Below are 20,262 nucleotides of genomic sequence, written 5' to 3' on the forward strand. Positions count from 1 at the left end.
ACTTGAAATGTAATGATTGGAGCCTGTTTATAATAGCATCATTTCAAAGGATCACAGGTCTATTGCATCTCCAGCATCCCCAGTGAGTGTTCCTCCCATCTCCCTGCATTATTTTCTAAGTGCTGCAAATAACAACAAATCAACATGTTACAAACACGTTTTATTAGTTAGCAACATAGAAAAGAAAAACATACCTTTGTGACACACAAGAGATACTTCCTAACGAGTCTTGTGTTTACGGCATCACTACATTAATTATCAACACTACAGGAGGTAAACAAGAACTTTTTTAACTCTATTTGACTGACAGAATCCTCTGCTTTACTAGACAGCTTCAGCAGTGGTGATATGATGCCTGCCAGACAGACAGACAGACAGTAAGAGCCGATGGCAGTGTCTCAGACATATGTCCCTCTCTCTGACCACTCAATATTGTCCTTGAGCCATTCGGGGGATGCCACAGCTGGACTACCTCAGGATGGGACCCATATGTTGCCGTGAGTGTCCGGGCCTTGGGTGTACGGAATGTTCCAGATCCAAGGCTGATCTGCAGGCACAAGAGCACACATTGGACATGAAGCATGGTAAAACGTTAAGGTTAGGTGTGAGTATGTGTGTGGTTATGTGTATGAGTGTGTGTGTGTGTGTGTGTGTGTGTGTGTGTGTGTGTGAGTGTGTGTGTAGGTGTATTTGATTGCTTCAGTTCGAGCCTCAGTCCTAGTCTCTTGTTTATTATAAGAAGCCACGAAAGGGTAGAGGCTAGCGACACAGAGAGAGTGTGACAGAGGGGCATGGTACACGGCAACATATACTTTGTGCAGTCGAACATCATGATGCTTCATGGCGAAAAAAGACTATACTCCGAGTACGTAATTTGCTCTCTCACTAAAGTGTCAAAGGCAGGGACTTCTTACAGTGACTGTGATTAAAAAACACGGGGAGATCCTGGTTATCGTGCTGCACAGGAATTAGCGCCAAACAAATAACGCTACTAGCCCAGCGGCTACACGTCCCACTGGGATAAAGTCATGGCTGAGAAGTAGGATAACGGAAAACGCTGGCACAATCCAGTGTCCATGGAAACCAGCAGGAAAAATAAAGAAAAAAACAAAACCTCATAAACAACTGCTGAGCTTTGTGTACCAGGAGATTTCATAAGCACATTACTGGAGCAACTGGAAGGGAACAGCCATGCTGACTTGTGGGTCTGACTCTCCTTTTTAATCATCTCCTGGGAGTTAGCTCTATGTGAGTCAGAATGAGCTGTTCTATGAGAGAACCTAAAACAATATCATCAACTCCACAGATAGATATTTATCAGTAGGAATATCATCAATTCTACAGATAATATTTAGATATGAATTAGTAGCCTCTGTGTGTAAACAGTCCTGGAATGCGGTGTGTGACGTTTGGAAGATCATCTTAGCAGTGTATAATATCCAGATACACTTTGGATTTTAGTGGACCAAAGATGTCTGACAACATTTTTCTCAAGCTTTATTAAGTAGCGACAGCTAATGCGTCGAAACGTGTTTAAAAATACCAAGCATTTCCATCACAACCATTTCCCATGATTAAAAAGTCACAATGAAAGCTTCCCAAGATATTCTTTTTTTCAAAATCTAATGCACTGCAATTAGTAGCTATTTTGAACCGTCGGCAACAAGCTATCTATTGATGGACTTGCATGGCATTTAAATGTTGATTAAAGTCCGATTGAACTGAAATGCCACTGTTCCTCCTTTCGCTCTGACTGATGTTCCATGTGGGTGCCGGGCATGGCAGGTGGTCTGGAACCATACTGGTCAAGGGGTGTCATTAGTCTGTGGTGTGGGAGTGTGGAGTGCTGACAGCGGTAGATAGGCGTGGGTGGGAGGGGTAGCAGAGACAGAAACACACGTGTGTTGTCTTTTTTTAATCCCATCCCATACTATATGGGGACCCCTCATTGGACAGCTCCTATTGTCCTACTGTGCTCACAACCCCCAACTGCGGTTGACCAGAGGTGACCCAACACATGCAGGAGTCGATCTTGGGCGCCTCCTTGGATGGCAGGAAAGGCTTGTGCCAGCCATGAAGAGAATGAGGAGGGACCTGATTGAAAGCTACTGCTTACCCCGTAATTAACCCACTTCAGTAACACCCCCCACGCCAAACCTGCTCCCCACTCCTCCCAACTCCTTTCATCCAGCTTACGGGTTACCGGAGACTCTGAACAGAGTTAAACGCTCCAATTACAGAGCAAGCTGCCCACTGATTTTAGCAGCCTACTGAGTCATAATAAACATGCCTTGCACTGATCAGCACCTAAGCAGTGCGGTGCCTTCCATACGGCACACTACTATGTCTCAAATAAACACAGTTGGACGTTTACAACGACAAAGACGTTAGCTTTGCACACGTGATGTTCATATGTCGGCTCCGTGCACTACTGGTTGAACACACACACACACACACACACGCCAGCGGGCATGAGACGTGCCACAGAGACACAGGCATGCATGCTTTAACATTCCTCTGGTGCACAGGAGAGCAACAGCAGTAAAATCAGACCCATTGGATGGAGGAAAGAGAATAGGCTAGAGAGAAAGAGAGAAGCCAGTAAGAGGAGACTAAGATGACAGGCAGAAACAGCAAGACAGATGGATAAAAGAGAGAAAAATAAAAATATATATATAGTGATAAAAGATGATATAGAAATAGTGACAAATGCTGTTAACACAGAGGCTCGAACCCCAATCATTTTTCACAAGGCCATTGTTCATCCGACCATCTCTCCTCCCCCACCTCAGCCTCGACACTACACTGTCCACTGTACATTCATGTCAATCACGCTGAGAGCTTCAGGCTTTAGCGAGCCCTGCATACCTTCATTCCTCCCCTGGCACGTCTCATCAGCCTGCTTCAATGGGGAAGGTGAATGGCACATGATGCCTGGACACGACAGCATTTCTTTCGCAATCCTTTGAAGTGACTTAAAAAATGCTAAAAAGTGGGAAAGAGTGGGGGAGGGTGTACACTCATGTGGCAGCCATTTGCTGACTTTTTTCTTTCATGAAGTCCCAAACAGTGGGACGGTGCAGAGACCTCAGAGAGTTTAAAGGCATGAAGTCAGATGCAGAGGTTCTCTGTTTCTGCTTGAAAGGCGGGTAACATTAGTTATGCTGTGTTTCACAGAACCAATAGGTCAGTATTGTTTTGTCGTGCTCTGTATTGTTCTGTCCCGCTGTTTTACTTCAATGAGAGAAAAAGACATTGACTTCCTCGTCGCATGAGGCTGAAATATAAGACCATCTCCACCACCTCTGGGCACCAGACACTCTGGATTTCACCATATTTCTATTTTGGTCAGCTAGCCCAGTTGTTATGGTGCATTCCATTGGAACTGGGAAGTTGGAACTTGGTTCCCAAACCTCTGCCTCCTCTCTTCATATTCACACATACCGATGCGGAAAAGAAAAAACATCATTAAAGCCGTACGCTGCCATAGAAACGAGAGTCCCTCTGCATGGGTTCATAAAGTGATGACACCCTCTGTGACGGTGCCGCCATCACTAAACGTGTGATTAAAGGTCAGGAGCCAGGTCAGGAGCCAAGTCAGGAGGGTGAGGCCAGCTGACGCTGTGATTACTGTTTACCCCCCCAACGGGCTCTCTCTCGCTCCGCAATTAGAAGATGCTGCAATCAGATCGCTGGGACGAAACTGCACTAAAATCATATAGCTTTCATTCGCCAACTCTGCTGAGGAAATGACTACAGCTTGTGTAGTTCGACACCAACTCTGGCTGTGTCAATAGATCCCCGAGATGAGATGAGAGCAAGTCAGGTGAAACCAAAGAAGGCATGGGAAGAATGTTCTAATCAGAGACGGCGTTCTCTGGAACGCTCCCTACATGGGTATCGCTATGTCAGCGCTGGACTTGTTTCCGACTTCATTTCACTGTCTGAATTCCGAAACCCCTCATTAAACAAAGCTTTCAACCATTCAGAATGAAATACCAAGTAAAGTCCCACCTGTCACTTACCTTTCTAAGATTCAAAGAAAAGACTAGAAGTTTGGCAAAAAAAGAACACTGCTTTTCATTTTGATCATGGTTTCAATGTCCTGCAATTTGCCCCTTTTGAATCTGTCCATTGACTTTGCCAGCCATTACATAGTTCTGGACAAAGCCCAAAAAATTTTGAATTCACATGATATTTGTTAATTTACATATATTATTTAAGCAGATGCTTTTATCCAGGGCAACCAACAAGGGAAACACAGGACATAGTCATGTTCTAAACATACCAAAGGTGCTCTTTAATACACTGATAACTTTATGTGGTAATGCTGGACATTTTTTGGTTAAAGGTGAACTCAGCTATTATCCAAGAGGCACCACACCTTGACGTATAGGATGAGTGACATTCATCAAGAATGATCGAGACATCTTAAAACTAACGAATTATTAATTTTGGCTGCTTGTTTAAGAACTCGTCAAAGGCAGTACATAAACACCATCAAGATGCAAAAATCAACAGTAGTGGAAGGAAGCTGGTTCTCCCGAAACATTTCCAAAGATTTGAATTGCTGATGATGCTCAGAACTCAGCACCCGAAGACAATGTGCCCGTGAGATGTCTTTCTTTCTCTGACAGCGAAATAAACTTCAATGCTAAAAGACGAAGCGCTCTCATTCCGGAGTGCTGAGTTCAATAAACAATGAGATGTGTGTTTTAAGTGTATTGCTACTGGCAAGGCCTAATACTTTTATTTCATAGATATTTTAATACAGATAAGAATAACTCACGCACGCACACAAGCATGCACACACGCCCGCGCGCGCAGTGGCAGACAAAAAGCATGTATGCACTTGTTCAATACTAGCCAGATGATCTGGATAAGCATAATGATTTTCCTGACATTCTTGACCATAATTAAGTTACCTTTGCTGGAGTAGCGCTGAGGTGGCAGGTCAAAAGGCACAGGGAACCCAGAGGAACCTTCATTAGCAGAGAACACGTTCTTCTGCACACGGAATGTGCTCAAGTTCTACAAAACAAGCACACAAAGACATCAGTCGCCTCACTGATGAGAGACATGTCATCAGATAAAGTCTGGATTTATTGCTGTTAAATGTTCATGTTGCCATTGCAGCATCAAATGGAGAAGACTAGAGAAGAAGGCCGCTTAGGAGAAAGGATTTAGCATAATTATTAACACGAACTGAAAGCACAGTGCCACAGTTCAAATAGAAGAAAACTTTTTCAAACTAATTTCTCTCTCTGTGAAATTTGTTGCATCTTGTCTCATCACAGACAACATTTGTTTGCAGTGCTCTGAACACAGAAAATAAATCACGGTAACAATGGGAGAACAGGATGTGGGCAAGGAAACGTTTCAGATGTGTGACAGCAGGGTGTTTTCAGTCATCCCTGACTAAATGGTATGAATTGTCGTCCTAGGATGAGTCATTTCTGGCTATATTAAATCAGCACAGCTTTAACACACAAATCAGTTGAGCATTTGAAAGAGTGTGGTATTGCGGGAGCACGTTGCATAACCATGGGCAATAGTTAAGACAAACACGCACGCACGCACACACACACACACACACACACACACACACACACACACACACACACACACACACACACACACACACACACACACACACACACACACACACACACACACACACACACACACACACACACACACACACACACACACAATTATGTTTTTCAAGCATGGCCGTATAGCTGGTGTATGTCCTGCAGCTGTGTTCCTGAGGGAACTCTGGTCCACAGGCAGCTCTACAGCTGAAATAGATTGGGCTGCAGAGAATGGGAACCAAAGCCAATAAAAGAGTCACCAGCACCACAGAACAAACAATCAGGTGTGATCGGCTAGTCAACACAGGGCCTCAACGTATTTAACCCCAATATGATGAACAGAGAGCCCAGTCTAAAGAGATGGTGTTGTGGGTCATTTTTTGTGCATGTGTGTGTGTATGGGAGCGTATATACGTTTGTTTGCGTGTGAATGAATGAATATGAGCTTGAAGTAGCCTTCATATTGTATTTTAAGCTCTTACTACAATTAAATAAATAAAAAGCTATTTCTAACACATAAAACCTAAAACAGATTTAGCACAATCCTTTACAGAATGTCAGTCTTATTATTATTGTAAATAATAGTAATTTATATTTCATGTGGTGCTGCTGAAGCATGCTGACCGTAAAGTTTTTTTTACAGACGTCAGATCTAGGCTCTACGCTCACTACCAGTTTCAGCTGCTGAAGCTTCTTTTTTCTTAATGCGTGCTTCAGGCTTCACGCTTTAAAGCTTCAACGCTTCAACGCCTAACACAGCTCCAAATTGATTCTTGCTCTGCAATCGGTTTTGGCCTTGATGCCTTTTTACAATGAATGTGTGTTATTCTAAGGGCTGTTTCATACCAAGCAATCTGTGCTATTACCTTCCCCCACAAGATTCATATTGTTGCTCTGGTACTTCATGCAGCCACCCATAAAAGCCATTCTTTATATTTATTCATGTTGTAAAGTCCTGCCCCCCATAGTCTCTGTTGCTACACCTGTCAAGCTTTTCAGAATCACACGTCTTTGTAATTGGCAGAAAAAAAATCAGTGATGTATTATGTAATAATCCTTCGTTCTTAATACCATCCTGTGCAGGCAGAAGGGTTGCAGTACAGTACAGAAGTGGAGGGATACACTTAAAAGATTAAAATGACCACTGAAGAGGAGCAGATATTAACACTGTGAATCAATCATGCTCTTGCACTGCAAAGTAGCTTAACTGTTTCAGTTATTATCTAGTGTCAACATTATTGTATGGAAATCTGCATCGCTGAAGTTATTGAGGCTACGAGAGACACATCCAATAGCGCTGCACAGTGAATGTATGAGTCCAATAAATCTGTCTGTGCTGGTTTTACCTAATAAGACTTAAGAGTTTATTAAGTTTATGTTGGAACTAACCGCAATGACAGTTACACACATGCATGATGCATGTGTGATTTGATTGGTTTACCTGATTTATTATTCTTCTGGTACTTTTTGGTGCTAGTCTTGATGGGCGTCCACTTCTATACAGAGTGCTGGTCATGTTGAATGCCTTGCATTTGTACAGTATTTGTTTTACAGTGGATGGATGGAGCTGGAACCTTTTGGAGATGGTCTTATAGCTTTCCCAAGACTGATGGGCTGTCAGTACCTTCTTTCTGATGTCCTTGGATATCTCCTTTCCTCTCAGCATTGTTGATCTGTGTGGGTGCACCTTGGCACTACAGCAGTCTGGTTGGTTTCCTCTCTCTTTTAATCTGTGTTGCCCAAACCTTTTCCTAAGGATGTCTCAGTTGATTGGTTTGCTTAATTGACTAATTAAGCACCCAAATATGTTTCACCGAATCTCTTATCTGCTTGACTTTACCAATGCACCTGGGGGTTCCCTTACTTTTGCACATACATTAATTACATGTTTCATGTAGTTTTTTGGCTTCTCACACAATTCCCTCTAAACAAGTACATGCCATTCATAAACATAAACCTGACATTTCATATTTTGAAAATTGGTAATGAAAAAATTGAAAAATCATGGTAAAACAACAGAAAACCCTTAACTACTCAAGGGGTTCACATACTTTCAAGTGGCACTGTATGTATGCATCATGCATGTGTGTAACCATCATTGTGGTTAGTTCCAACATAAACTTAAAGAGCGGCACTGTACATACATATTGGTTGGACAAAATGGCAGAGAGCAACAAAGTCCTTTTCTCCTACTCCATACTCTATGTTAGATCTCTTCATTGTGTCTCTTGTTCTCCTTCTCTCTTACACTCTCAGTTATATCTATTCTCTGTGTCCCTTTCTATCTGTGCCTTTTCTCCTTCTTTGCTGCTCCCTCCCTCTCCTTGATATTCTCTCTCCTGCTCCCTCTATCATTCTCAGTCTCTCCCTCCATATCTCATTTTGTCTGTCTTTCTCCCTCTTCCACCACATTTACCCCATCCGCTGTGCAGTGAATGCTGGGGTGGCCTGTGGTGACAAAGGTTGATAACTAGGATGCAAAATGACAGAGGGGTTACAAACTTAGAGGCCTTGTCGAAATATGATTAAAAAAAAGAAATTATTTGCCTTTATCTCCAGCAGGGTTGACTACAGCAATGGTCTTTTTTTAAAACAGCTTCAGCTTGTACAAAATGCAGCTGCCAGAACAAAAATAACTGACCACATAACTACAATACTTAAGTTCGTACACTGTCTTCCTGAAGTCACAGAATTGGCTGAGGCTTGTTTATAGATAAATAAACGGGACAAATTAAATCTCCAATATTTTTTTAGCTGTACACCTGCTAGACCTCTCAGACCACTAGACCTCCCTGGAGAAATATCTATTGGTAATACCTACTGTCAGAACTAAACATGATGAAGCAGCCTTAAGCTGCTATGCTGCTTAGCTCTAGAACCAACTTTCTGCTGACATCAGAGGTGCTCCAACTGTAGCCAGTTCTTAGATGCTTTTTGTTAGCTGTTTTTTATAACAAGCTGGAGAACTCAGGAGTTCTCCAAAACTTTTACCCTGCACTGTAGGGGAGTAAACACACACACACACACACACACACATATCGCGTGCACACGCACACACACACACACAAACACACACACACACACACACAGGGGCGGAGCGGACGAACGGGCAAACCGGGCAGTTGCCCAGGGCCTCGGGCACCAGGGGGGCCTTGTCGTATTTCCGTTTTTTTTGTTGTTTTTTTTTGCTAATTAAAATAGATCACTTGTCATTGCAAAATAATGACAATTCATAATAATCATGAAAAACGATTATTTTCTTTTCAGTATCATGTATCTTAATTCCATCATGGAACAAATTATTCCAGGTCACGTGACTTTTCTGTCACTGACCATTTTTCGTGTGGTGACGTGTGTGGTTGCAAAGTTAAGTGTGAAACGTTTTTTAAGTGGAAAGAAAGAGGAAAGGGCAGGATGACAAGTTCAGGGAGAAATTACCTAAGGTAACACACAATTTCCAATCAAGGAATTCGTCCGTGGAAGTGGAAGAAATATCTGATAATGTGTCGAGTTCATCTGATAATGTTTCAAGTGCAGCTATGCTAAGTTTAGCGATTGCTAGCAGCAGCAGCAGACAAACAGCTTGTAGTGACACCAACTAGCTCTGCCTGCTTTGCTTCTACAAACGGTGAGCCATCATGTACCACAGCTGCCCATATCCGAGACACTGTCACACCCGCACTAACGACACGCATGAAACTGCCATGGTCATGAACACAGCTCAAGCACAGCTGGCTGATAACGACAGCAGTGATGTCAACAATGTGAGTAACATCAATGGTGGTGATACAGTGATTAGTGAAGACCCCTATGGCGTGACAAATGAACAGATAGAGAGAGAATTGAAATGGTTAAAACAGGACCTGTACAAACTGTACAAGTAACATTGTTTTGATTAAGTAATAAAAAAGTTACACTACTTAAACACTGCGCTCAAAACCTCATAATTCAAATAATTTACAACTGTTAAATTGTTAAAGTCATATACTCACAATAAATGTCAGTTCCACATAACATTAAAACGATTTCTTTTTTTTGGGGGGGGGGCCTCAACATTGTTCTTTGCCCAGGGCCTCCAATTTGCTAAAACCGCCCCTGCACACACACACACACACACACACACACACACACACACACACACACACACACACACACACAAACACACACCATGCTGTGATGCCTGGACTTGACTCGCCTTAGAGCAGGAGTGGCATCATTTGTCAGCATCCCGCTATGAAAGCATCCTGGCAGACATGTGGAGTGGCATGTTACAGAGGCATGTCGCTAATAGATGACTTTCAGACGCCGGAAATGCAGTAGCTTTTCGGCAAACAACAGTGTGCCAGTCTCAGAGTGCCAACACTACGCCAGCCATCACACCCACTGACACTCTCCTGGCTTCACACGGGCAATTTGTGGGCACCCCTCCTGGCATTACTGGGCACCTGAGCCGAAGCTCAGACCCTATACTGAGAGCGAGGATGACAGAGATGTATCTGAAGACAATTTCGTTTCTTTCTGAATGGCTATGTCGCAGAGGATCATGGAGCTGCTTTTTATACCAGTTTGGCAACAAGGCAGGAACAGAAGGTTCTGTCGTGGTATAAGAACACCCTGACCAGGAATTGAGAAGGATTTCAGCTCTAAGGCAAATGCATTAGCCCGATACACACCCACACACATATAAACACATGTACACACATGTGCGTACTCACGCACGCCCACACACTATTTTATCCTCATTATTTATCACAACATCCATCTTAAATGTCTAACTCATTACATTTTGAAAAAGTGGTCTGGTCAAGAGTCGACCTGTTAACCTCAATTTATTTTTTCTTGAACACGCAAATTGTTTTAAAACCTCCACCTGTAGTGACCCTGGGTCCGGCTAGTTTTGCACCCAGACTGAATGTGTTTTGATGAGCCAACATCCAAACGCAGTTTCCACCGTCACCCACCCACTGATTAAAGTTCTGCGGAGTTGAGAGGTCATTGTATGTGGCTCCAACGATGAATGTGACGTGGTTACCTTTAATCTCATCCCATCTTGACCTCATGACAGTTCATCCATTGCCCTTGCTTTGCTTGAGAAACCGCTGTTGCTCAACTAGCTTCCTCTTCTTCCTCTTCTTAGTTGCCAACTGCCTCCTCTCAAGCAATGTAGCTTAACCTAAGCTTTTCAACTGTAACCTAATACAAACCCTGCTATTCCACTCTGTATCTGCCCAATGATACACCTATGCTGTAATGTGCCCTGTGCATGTTGAACTGTTTCTCGTGGATTCCGCTTCTTCCCTGTTTTTACCGTTGCAGCAGTGTTCTTGACCACTGGATCCTTAGACTGTAAAACAATTATCTCCATGCTAGTCTTAGCACATTTGAACCACTCCACCAAGCAAGAACATTAAAACAATGTAGGACATCTTTAAGATATAGGCAATGCACTTATAGCCCAGTGGCTTTCCGTATACGTTCAGTCCTGCCACATTTCTGTTTCAGACAGCGTCTGTCAAGTGTTGCAGATGGCCCTAGTCTTGACCATCAAAGGGGGGCACTTTGGCAGTGCTCATTAAATGACTGCATTAAGAACAGTAACAACAGTAAGATTTGTCTTAAGATCCCAGCAAAAAATGCACTGAGAACTGATTAGCCTTTTTCTAAGTAATGATGCGAGGACACAACATTCGTATAAGACACAAAGGGTCAGCATTTACAAAGAGAAAAAAAAAAACATTCATGATCAAAAGGTTTTCACAACAGATAAGCTCAATATCTAGTCCCGGAGGAAAGGACAATGTCCAAAGAATAGCCACACATGTCGCATGCTGCTTAAAATTAAAAGATTCAGTAAAGAAATTAAATGGCCATGCATATAAGCATCATTGATAAGCAGGTTGAAATGTCCAACTATGATCACTTCATAGAAGAAACAGTTCTTAAGGACTTGGACAGACCTTCAGGGAGGTTTTCAGGTTCAGAATGGAGAGTACAGACTAAAATGAAGCATGATTGTTTGACTGCAAGATGTCTTTCTATAACCGGACACAAATTACAGCTCTGTAATGGCTTTGGCAGAAGTAGCCTTGGTCTTGTTTTCACATTATACTGCTGTGCACTAAAACACAGACAAGAAATGCACACATGAACTGCATGAACTGAGTCCTCAACTGTAACATATTTTTTGTCGAAAGCAGGTAATCGATCTGAACATGTCATGAATCTGCCCCTTCTCTCTTCAATGACAGACATTTGATGGACCAGTGGTCGCAGGGAAAAAATTACGAAATACGTTTTTTACTTGCTTCAGAACTTCTGGTAGAGACTACTAGAGAGACACTATGGCAGGCTTGCAGTGTCCTATTTCATACTCTCCTTCCCCCCTTCTCAGGGCTGAGAACTGAACCAGACTGTTGCTTAGCAACTTTTGAAGTAATTCTAAAGCGTACCCTGACAACAAAGACGAATTACCCTTTGAGTAGGTGAGGACCCCACAAAAGTACAGACACGAAGGAGAAAGAGGAGTAAAGATGTCCCCTGTGCTTTGCATACACATACAGAAAACCAGTCTTATTTTGAGTCTTGAGACAGCTGACAGGTTGTCACTTTACTGCAGGACAATGCACACTCCAAAGACTGAACTGCCTTTCTGTTCATTGGTAAAAAAAGGTCTTGAGCCTTTCGAAGACACAATCCCAACAAACGACTAGACAGTAAAGCTCTGCTTCACTTCATTCTGTTCAAACATCTCCCGGTCATTAAAAATTCAGTTTGAGAATATAAAACACACACACAGGCACACACGCACACACACAGTGACAGCCACAGTTAATTAAAGTTGCAGTTGGGACTTAAAAAGACATTTTTAGGAGTCTATTTTTCAGATGAAGTTGAGGCGGAGAAACTTACAAAAGCGGACGGTACGAAGAGAATTCCTAACTCGTATGAGCGGACCATCACTTGGGTGTTGTTCTTCTCAAGTCCTCCCCAGGCGGCTTTGGACAGGTTGGCACTGAGGCGGACGAGAGAGGTACACTGTTAGAAAAAAACACTAATATAAACCAGGCTTACAATTCAGATAGGACTTTGAGGCAAATAGATTAAACAGGGATAGATTAAAGTGTGGCAACACTGAATTAAATAGATAGATAGATAAACAGGAGAGCTGCTCTAACAGGCTGCTTCTCGCTGCGCTATGGCAACCAATTCAGTTATGAAATAATGCCGGTTAGCGTGGTTAATAAGGCTTTAGGCTGTGGTTGCGAGGCTTTGACGTGGGGCAATTACATCATCGGGTTAGAAAGTGTACGGATCGGGCGTCCACACAAACACGGATTTACTAGCGGGTTTGAATCTTCCCACTCTGGAGACCAGATTCAAAAGGTTGCCGGGTTTGTGTGGGCGCGAGGCGATCCGGCAACATTTCTTTCCGGATTCAGGCAATCCAGGCAAGGGCCCTAAGGAGACACATTTCAGTCAGGACCCCTCTTATGTTGTTTGGCAAGCTCAGTAGGCCAATTATAAATGATTGCAGACCAGCTTAAATGGACTAATTCAGAGAGTTAATGGTGATTGGTCTTGGTGAATCAGCTGAGTGTCACCTGATGAGGACTTCTGCAGCCCGCATGAACTAATGTCATGCTTGATATTTAGCTGTTAAAAAATGGCTATCAAATGTCAACAATTATGACCACACCTTTAAGACTTCCCTGCTATTCTGATTTAGAGAGGATGTATACAGCTGTGAAGGAGAAAAAGAAACCTCAAAATTATTTATAATTTCGGTGAACAGCTTCTAGAATTAGCTTATTTTTCTTACCCAGACAGCATCATATTATGTGAAAAAGGAATCACATAGACAGGTGTAAGATTCTCCAACAGCTCTTCACAATACTCTCAAATAATGTCTTGTTATTATAATTAAAAATAATAAACATCAAAAATAATATCATGTTGTGATAGTTGTAGTTAGTACACAGAAATAAAGCACTTCAATGTACAAGTGAGAGAACATAGTGTTAATTATGCATAAACTGCAGTATACTGCCCAAACAGTGGTGCTAGAAAGTTTTGAAACCCTTTTTCTGAAAATTTGCATAAATACGACCTAGAATGTGTTCAACCTAGCCATCACAATTGAGAAAAGTCTATGAAATATTTATTCACAAAAATATTTTCATTTAAATGAAGATCCCATTTTAGGTCATATTTATGCAGATTTTCACAACATTTCTAAGACAACTGATTGTGACTCTAGTGAGGTAACTATGGTTACCTACTGAATTGAGAGATACTCATGTTGTTTGGCATGTCCAGGCTCTTTTTCTCATTAAAAAAAATAATAATAAAAAAAAAATTCCAGCTGTAAGTCTCTTAATCACTTGCTGTATTTTTGCCTCAAATTATGTACGTGATGGATATGACTGAAAATCTTAGTCAAAGGTTAATTTGTCAAGTGAAAAGGACAAATGAATACATGAATGAATAAATAAATAAATAAATAACTGAAAGGCTCATAGACTAAATTCATGAATTGCTGAGTCAATGAATGCACAGGCACATGAATGATCTCTCCAAAGAACTGTTTCCCAACCTGGCCAGCAGACAGAGGCTGAGAGAAGCAGAGAGTGAGGAGTGGAGACTCTCAAAAACCTCTCCTGTCTGATACACACTTTAATCTTCATGAAAGTGAAGACATAGTCCAGGCCCACACACACACGCACACACACAGGACAGGCTGGGTTCGGCCAAATATTCAGAAATTATACTCGGGCTCGGGTCGGGATCGGACACATCAGTGCGATAAGACATTGAACATTCCATATTTAAAATATCTTTATACATAGTAGTCAAGTGTCTGCTTCACATGATGCACAAGTTAGTTTTTGAGAATAAAATAAATCACATTTAGGATAACCAGTGTTGCGTCTGAACCCGTTCATTGAAGGCGTGTTCTTTCTTTTACTGTCTATGCCTGGTGAGACTAATAGCGCCGAAATTGCCAAGAGGCCGAGAGCGGTATTGCAGACAGATAAAGCTTTAAAAAAGAAAAGTACATAAATGTGGTCGGCTTTTGAAACCGGGCCGGGCTCGGTTACTACTCTGTCAGTTGCCGGTCGGGGTCAGACTGCCAACTATTGTATTTATTCTAAAGGCCTTATGGTCTATCTCAGACAATGGATGAAGTACGTTTTGCTGCATCCTGCAAAGCAAAGCTAAATCATTTCAGCTGGTGTAAATCTGTGACCATCTCCACCCTCTCCTCCTGTTTCTCTGGCCAGTGGGGTTTGGCCAAGTCCAATGGTGTTTAACAGCGTGAGTAACAATACTTAATATGAATCATTTTTATACTATATTTTAAACTATCTATTTTTCACTGAATTACCTTGAGAGAATAATAGTGCAGCTCTCCTGGATTTTGGCCTTTAAATATGCCAAGATTAATCAAACATGTAAGTCTGTATGATGCGAAGTGCAATTAGTTGTTATTGTCATATTGTTTACATACAAGTATACCATTTTATTTACCATAAGTAAAAACCCTGCGCATTTATTTTCACTGAGCTCCCACAATGAGAAATAGTTATTTCAGCGTGAGACTCCAAGGACGTTTCCCTCCTCTCCACCACAGCCTGTGTCTCTCACTCTCTATTAAAGGAAGAATGGAGTGGCGCAGCACTGTCATTGAATTTCCATCATTTCAGATAATTGACTTATATTGGCTTTTTACACGAATCTATAAGGAATTTTCAATTTTTCCAACCACTGCCACTCTTATGAAAGAATTAAGGGTAGTGCTTTATGCATGTGTCAAATGGCAAAGCATGTATTTGTAATACCTCACTGCATTTTACAATCCTCAGTCCATGTCCACTGCATTTTAACACCAAAACTAATCTTTACTGGAAAAACACTCCGAGATCATTCACACTTCACATACTACAAGGCACATTTCAAAAGAAGTTTCCGGAGCGAAGGCGATAACCATAAGATCCCTGGAGCAGAGTCCACTGCGTCAAACGTCCACTCAAATTAAACTTGACATGAATAAACAAGGATTAGACATAAAAGTGCCATGGTGGAAAATGGATATGATTCTAGTGCCTGGCAATGGCCAATGAGACGTGCCGCCATGTGACTAAGCAGACATAAACATACATGGCAAGGGCTAAGTAAATATATACATGCATGACTCACACACACACGCACACGCACACACACACACACACACACACACACACACACACACACACAAATCCTTTCTGTATAACAAAGCAGACTGTAAACACAGATATCTGGGCAAATAACTACAAAACAGGACCCCTTAATTTATACCTTATATTATCCTTAAAAATAATAATAATTTCTCAGTGGGAAATTAAAGCAGATTTGTGCACTGATTAAAGTTTTTTTTAAAGGGTAAAAACAATGAATTTGTCCCTTAAAGCAGCAATAAGGAGTTCTGTTCCAAAACTTGCAAGCTAACTACTTAAAAGGCAGGCAAAAACCTTCCAAACACCACCCAGTCGACACTGATAGAAGCTTGCAGTATAGCTGGCAATGTCATGCTGTGAAAGCTTCTCTTCCATTTTTGCAGGGTATTCCAGCCTGATATACAGAACTACAATGGGCATATCCTGGATGACAAATGGAAAAGACACAGGTGTTTTTCTGTCCTTCACATGACCATATGCTATCAAAAAGAATTTGAAGATGGTACCAAAACTAGTTGCCTATAAAACCATACCTCAAAAAGTGTCAAACTGTTGCATAGTGTTATTTTAAACAGTTACCCCTTATATAACTGAAAAGGCTCATCTTTCTTACCTTACTTTTGATATTGCAATACACATACCGTTCAATATTCCTAAAAATGAAGGGAGCCTGTTTGCAAATAAAGCACTTTGGCATAGTTTCAGGGGCAAAGCAAAGGGAATTTAAGTGTTTTTTTTTTTTTGTAGTGTAAGTCTATGTAACAGTCAACAGTCTACTGAAGGTCAGCAGTTTTCAGAAGGGCTTCAGAAGGTGTTTTTCCCCCCCTTCTTCTTCAATCTTCATTTCTTCAAGTTTTGGCTTCTGACGCCTTTTAAAGAACTACATCACGTTAGGGCCAGCTTCTATAAATGTGTAGCCACTAAATATACCCAGACACTGATTGGCACATATATTTCAGTAGTGTCATGCGCACCATTTAGCGAACAGATGGTTATTCATAAAGCTCTTCTCCATAATAGCATGCTCTTTCAGCAGGGGTAAACCCTCAAAAAAAGAGGAGCGATTAACAGGAATTAATTAGGGCCACTTGAGAGTCTTTCAAGGGCCTGTGGGTTGCGATCTGTTGTCAAGTCTTCCTTGCAACTTCCCTCACACATACTGCTGACAGACTGTCTATTTATGCATACTAATACTGCATACTAATGTCTCAGTTCTCTACTGGCTATTTGCAAACTGAGCGGTTTATAAGGGATTGTTGACATTTTGGATTTCAGCATAAATGTTGGACACTTTTTTCATCTTCGACAACAGAGACATAGAGACAGCCAAATACTGCATGAATAACTTTGCCTTTCTGATACGACAGTGTGAACTGAGAATATAGACACCCCTTCAACACTTCAACAGCCACACTGTTTAAAAGTGTGTGGAATGTGTTTGAATGGACTGTACTGAAAGGATCATATTCTTTGGGGAGGTTGCTGAAAAAAATCTGGCAATGCATGCCTTGAGACAGGAGACAACAATATTACATATTCTGTTTGAAAGATATCCATTCATAATGCGAGCAAAGGTCTTTATGTAGTTGCCATGAATATTTTACAACTCCTTAGTTACAGCTTGAGAGAGAAGCCATGTTTTTTTTTGTCCATTAAACAGTGGCATCCTTGAGAGGTTATGATGCAAAGACATCGAGATTGTTCCTATGGATTATGGGTTGACATTGTATCTACACATCACATCAATACAGTGTATACATACATTTTTGATATACTGTATATGATGGAGTCACTTACCTAGTGACTACGAACCAGGCAAGCTCTGTAAAGTCTGGAGAAGCCCTCATGTAGGTTTTGATGTGGGGCATTGCATGGCTTCTTCCTGTTGTCTCTGCACCCCACCGACTGAAACACAACAGCCACTGTTAATCACCACGACAACACTCCAAGACTACAACTAACCTCTATCTCCCTGACAACACTCCAAGGCTAACCTTTGCCAGTGTGACAGAACTCCAGAAATAAAGATAACCTTTGTCACCATGACAACCCTCACTTTTACATGACTGGCTGGTACATGTCTTTTCACCTTTCCATGAATCGGCTGTCTGTGTATTCCCTAAGTGCTGGTGTTAAAAGGCAGACTATTTCGCTGAAGAGCACATCTTCCTGACTGGCAGGATGAGACCAGCTGGATCACGTAGGTGAGTCAATATCCTCGTTGAACTATTCACTCCCCTTATTCTTTTATACACAGTTTGTGTATGGGCAAGACTACAGAACAGCTCTATACTGCAAGTCCTTTGTCAGTGTTTTTTGCACTCTGCCATTTGAAAGTCTTCACCATTTGAAGGGTTGTCTTAATTAGCCGTAAAAACAGCCGGCAGGTGAGGATACCATTTTAGAAAGACAGAAATGAGCCAATAAGTTGAAGGAGGTCCAGATGGGCAACTTTTCATCCCCAGGAGGTGACATTAGCAAGACAACACTATCAGTTCCATCAAGAACCACTCTATACATTTACGAAATCCGCATACAATTCAATTTTATTCAATTCAATTTTATTTGATTAATAAAATTGTCTCTAGGCGCTTTACAGATCCCATGGCTTGAACCCCCTCAAATACACGAGGACGGGTTGCTGATTAGGTGTCTCAAAGAAAAGGGGGGTTTGTACTACACAAAACTATAAAAATATATGTTTATGTGTATGTGCGTACAAAGCTTAAGTGGATGTGTATTGCTATGTAAAAGGATAGTTAAATTAGGGCTTCACACCTTTTTAACAGGAAACTAAATAAAGAGGTTATAATCAATTCAAAATTTGAAGCCTCCAGCATGAAAGCCTCCAGCATGAAAGCTTTTTGAGATAATAAATAATAAATTTAAAACTTTGCCCTTGTCTGTGAATGTGCTAAAAATGGCAAGGGGGTACTATGTTCAGAATTATTTTTCCTCAGAAAGTATGTGATATGTCAAGCTGAAATTTTGCTAAATTTAGTTTGTTATGTCACTTCATGTGTTAAAGGCAATCTGAGATGGTTGAGCAGAAGGCATTTGTTTGTTTGTTTGTTTGTTTGTTTGAGGTGGAATGACCAAGTTGGCTAAGCTACTCACTGGAAGTAGTTGTGAAGCCAGAGCTGCCGCTGGGCTGTCTGGATGCTGTAGGGCAGGGAGCCTCCGGCTGCAAACACACACACACGCAGGTGCACACACAAACACACACACACACATACAAACACACAAACAAAGATTACTTCAGGTAAGACTCCACTGAGGCATTATAACAACACACATCTAGATTAAATGTTTCTGTAGCTCAACTAGTTGAGCAAGATTTGAGTATCGCCAAAATCACAGGTTTGATACCCAGGAGGCTGAAAACATGTACCGTACTGTGAGCCGCTTTAGACATGAGCTTCTGCTAAATTAATAACCGTAAATTTCAATTGTAAAAGGAAGCAAACATGGATACCTGGGTAGCCCTCCAGACTCCTCCTCACGTCGTCCACTGAGGGGTACACCTGACAGAGAGAAGCCATGTGGGCATGAAAACGTGTCATTCAACACACCCCTCCCTCAGAGGTCCACTAACAGCATTCTTCATCCTTCTCAAGGCTGATCATAATTATATGGTTAAATGATCACTTTCTTGTCTGATTGTTAAAGGGATAGACATGAATCTGTATGGCTTCCCCGTCACCAGTGTCATGCAATCATGCATCACTTACCCCCGACAGCGTCCTGTGAGCAGAGTTCTCGTCCAGTTTTGGTCAAACCGAAAGTAGTCCGGCAGGTTTGCTAGACCAAGCAAAATAAAATGCTTCTCTTCCCAAAACATTATGTGTTCAAAAGAGTGATATATTTGCATCCCAAAAACATTGTAGTGGAAAAAGTCACACCTCGTTATCACTTGGCCCTATTTTCAATACGCTCGATACTGCAACCTCACAGCTTGAGTCTACCTACTCTAGTTGATTCGCAAAAGTTTGATTCACCAAAGTTGCCTGAGAGAAACGTCCGTTACAGGAAAACGATGAAAACTGAGACAACATTTGATAAAATTGACATAAAGCATCGTTTTCCTGTGACGGACATTTCTCTCAGGCAACTTTGGTGAATCAAACTTTCGCGAATCAACTTTCCACTTTTTCCACTACCATGTTTTTTTTCATGATTGCATGACACTGGTGACGGGGAAGCCATACAGATTCATGTCTTAAAAACCAAACTATCCCTTTAAGGGTTTTGACACAGAGTTTCATTATTTCTACTGAAAACTAAATCAACACCATCCAGGCACTCACTCGCACCAGCCAACAGCCTGGACACAAAAGACCGGCTGGAAATAGCCTTTCTGACAATCAAGTGAGTTTTTCCAACGGACCTGTGCCGTGCTTTTTTAATTTGCATCCATCTGCAGCGAGAATCTAATGTGTTATTCAGTTTCTGAG

The 20,262-nt window shown here is 41.6% G+C and overlaps 1 protein-coding gene across 1 annotated transcript in view; it reads right to left on the reverse strand.

Annotated features, from left to right (window-relative positions):
- Positions 1–284: 284 nt before the first annotated feature.
- Positions 285–20,262, reverse strand: part of tdp1 (tyrosyl-DNA phosphodiesterase 1) — a gene marked incomplete at its 5' end in the record, with an annotated part of 27,536 nt that continues 7,558 nt past the window's right edge. Inside the window, 6 exons of the mRNA XM_080849980.1 lie at positions 285–547; positions 4,926–5,031; positions 12,504–12,606; positions 17,606–17,713; positions 18,926–18,992; positions 19,284–19,332. Of these exons, the coding sequence (XP_080706106.1) occupies positions 474–547; positions 4,926–5,031; positions 12,504–12,606; positions 17,606–17,713; positions 18,926–18,992; positions 19,284–19,332 (507 nt within the window). The 3' untranslated portion in view covers positions 285–473. The remainder of the gene's footprint in view (positions 548–4,925; positions 5,032–12,503; positions 12,607–17,605; positions 17,714–18,925; positions 18,993–19,283; positions 19,333–20,262) is intronic.

This window comes from Sprattus sprattus (assembly GCF_963457725.1).
Source record: "Sprattus sprattus genome assembly, chromosome: 13".
Lineage (NCBI taxonomy): Eukaryota > Metazoa > Chordata > Actinopteri > Clupeiformes > Clupeidae > Sprattus > Sprattus sprattus.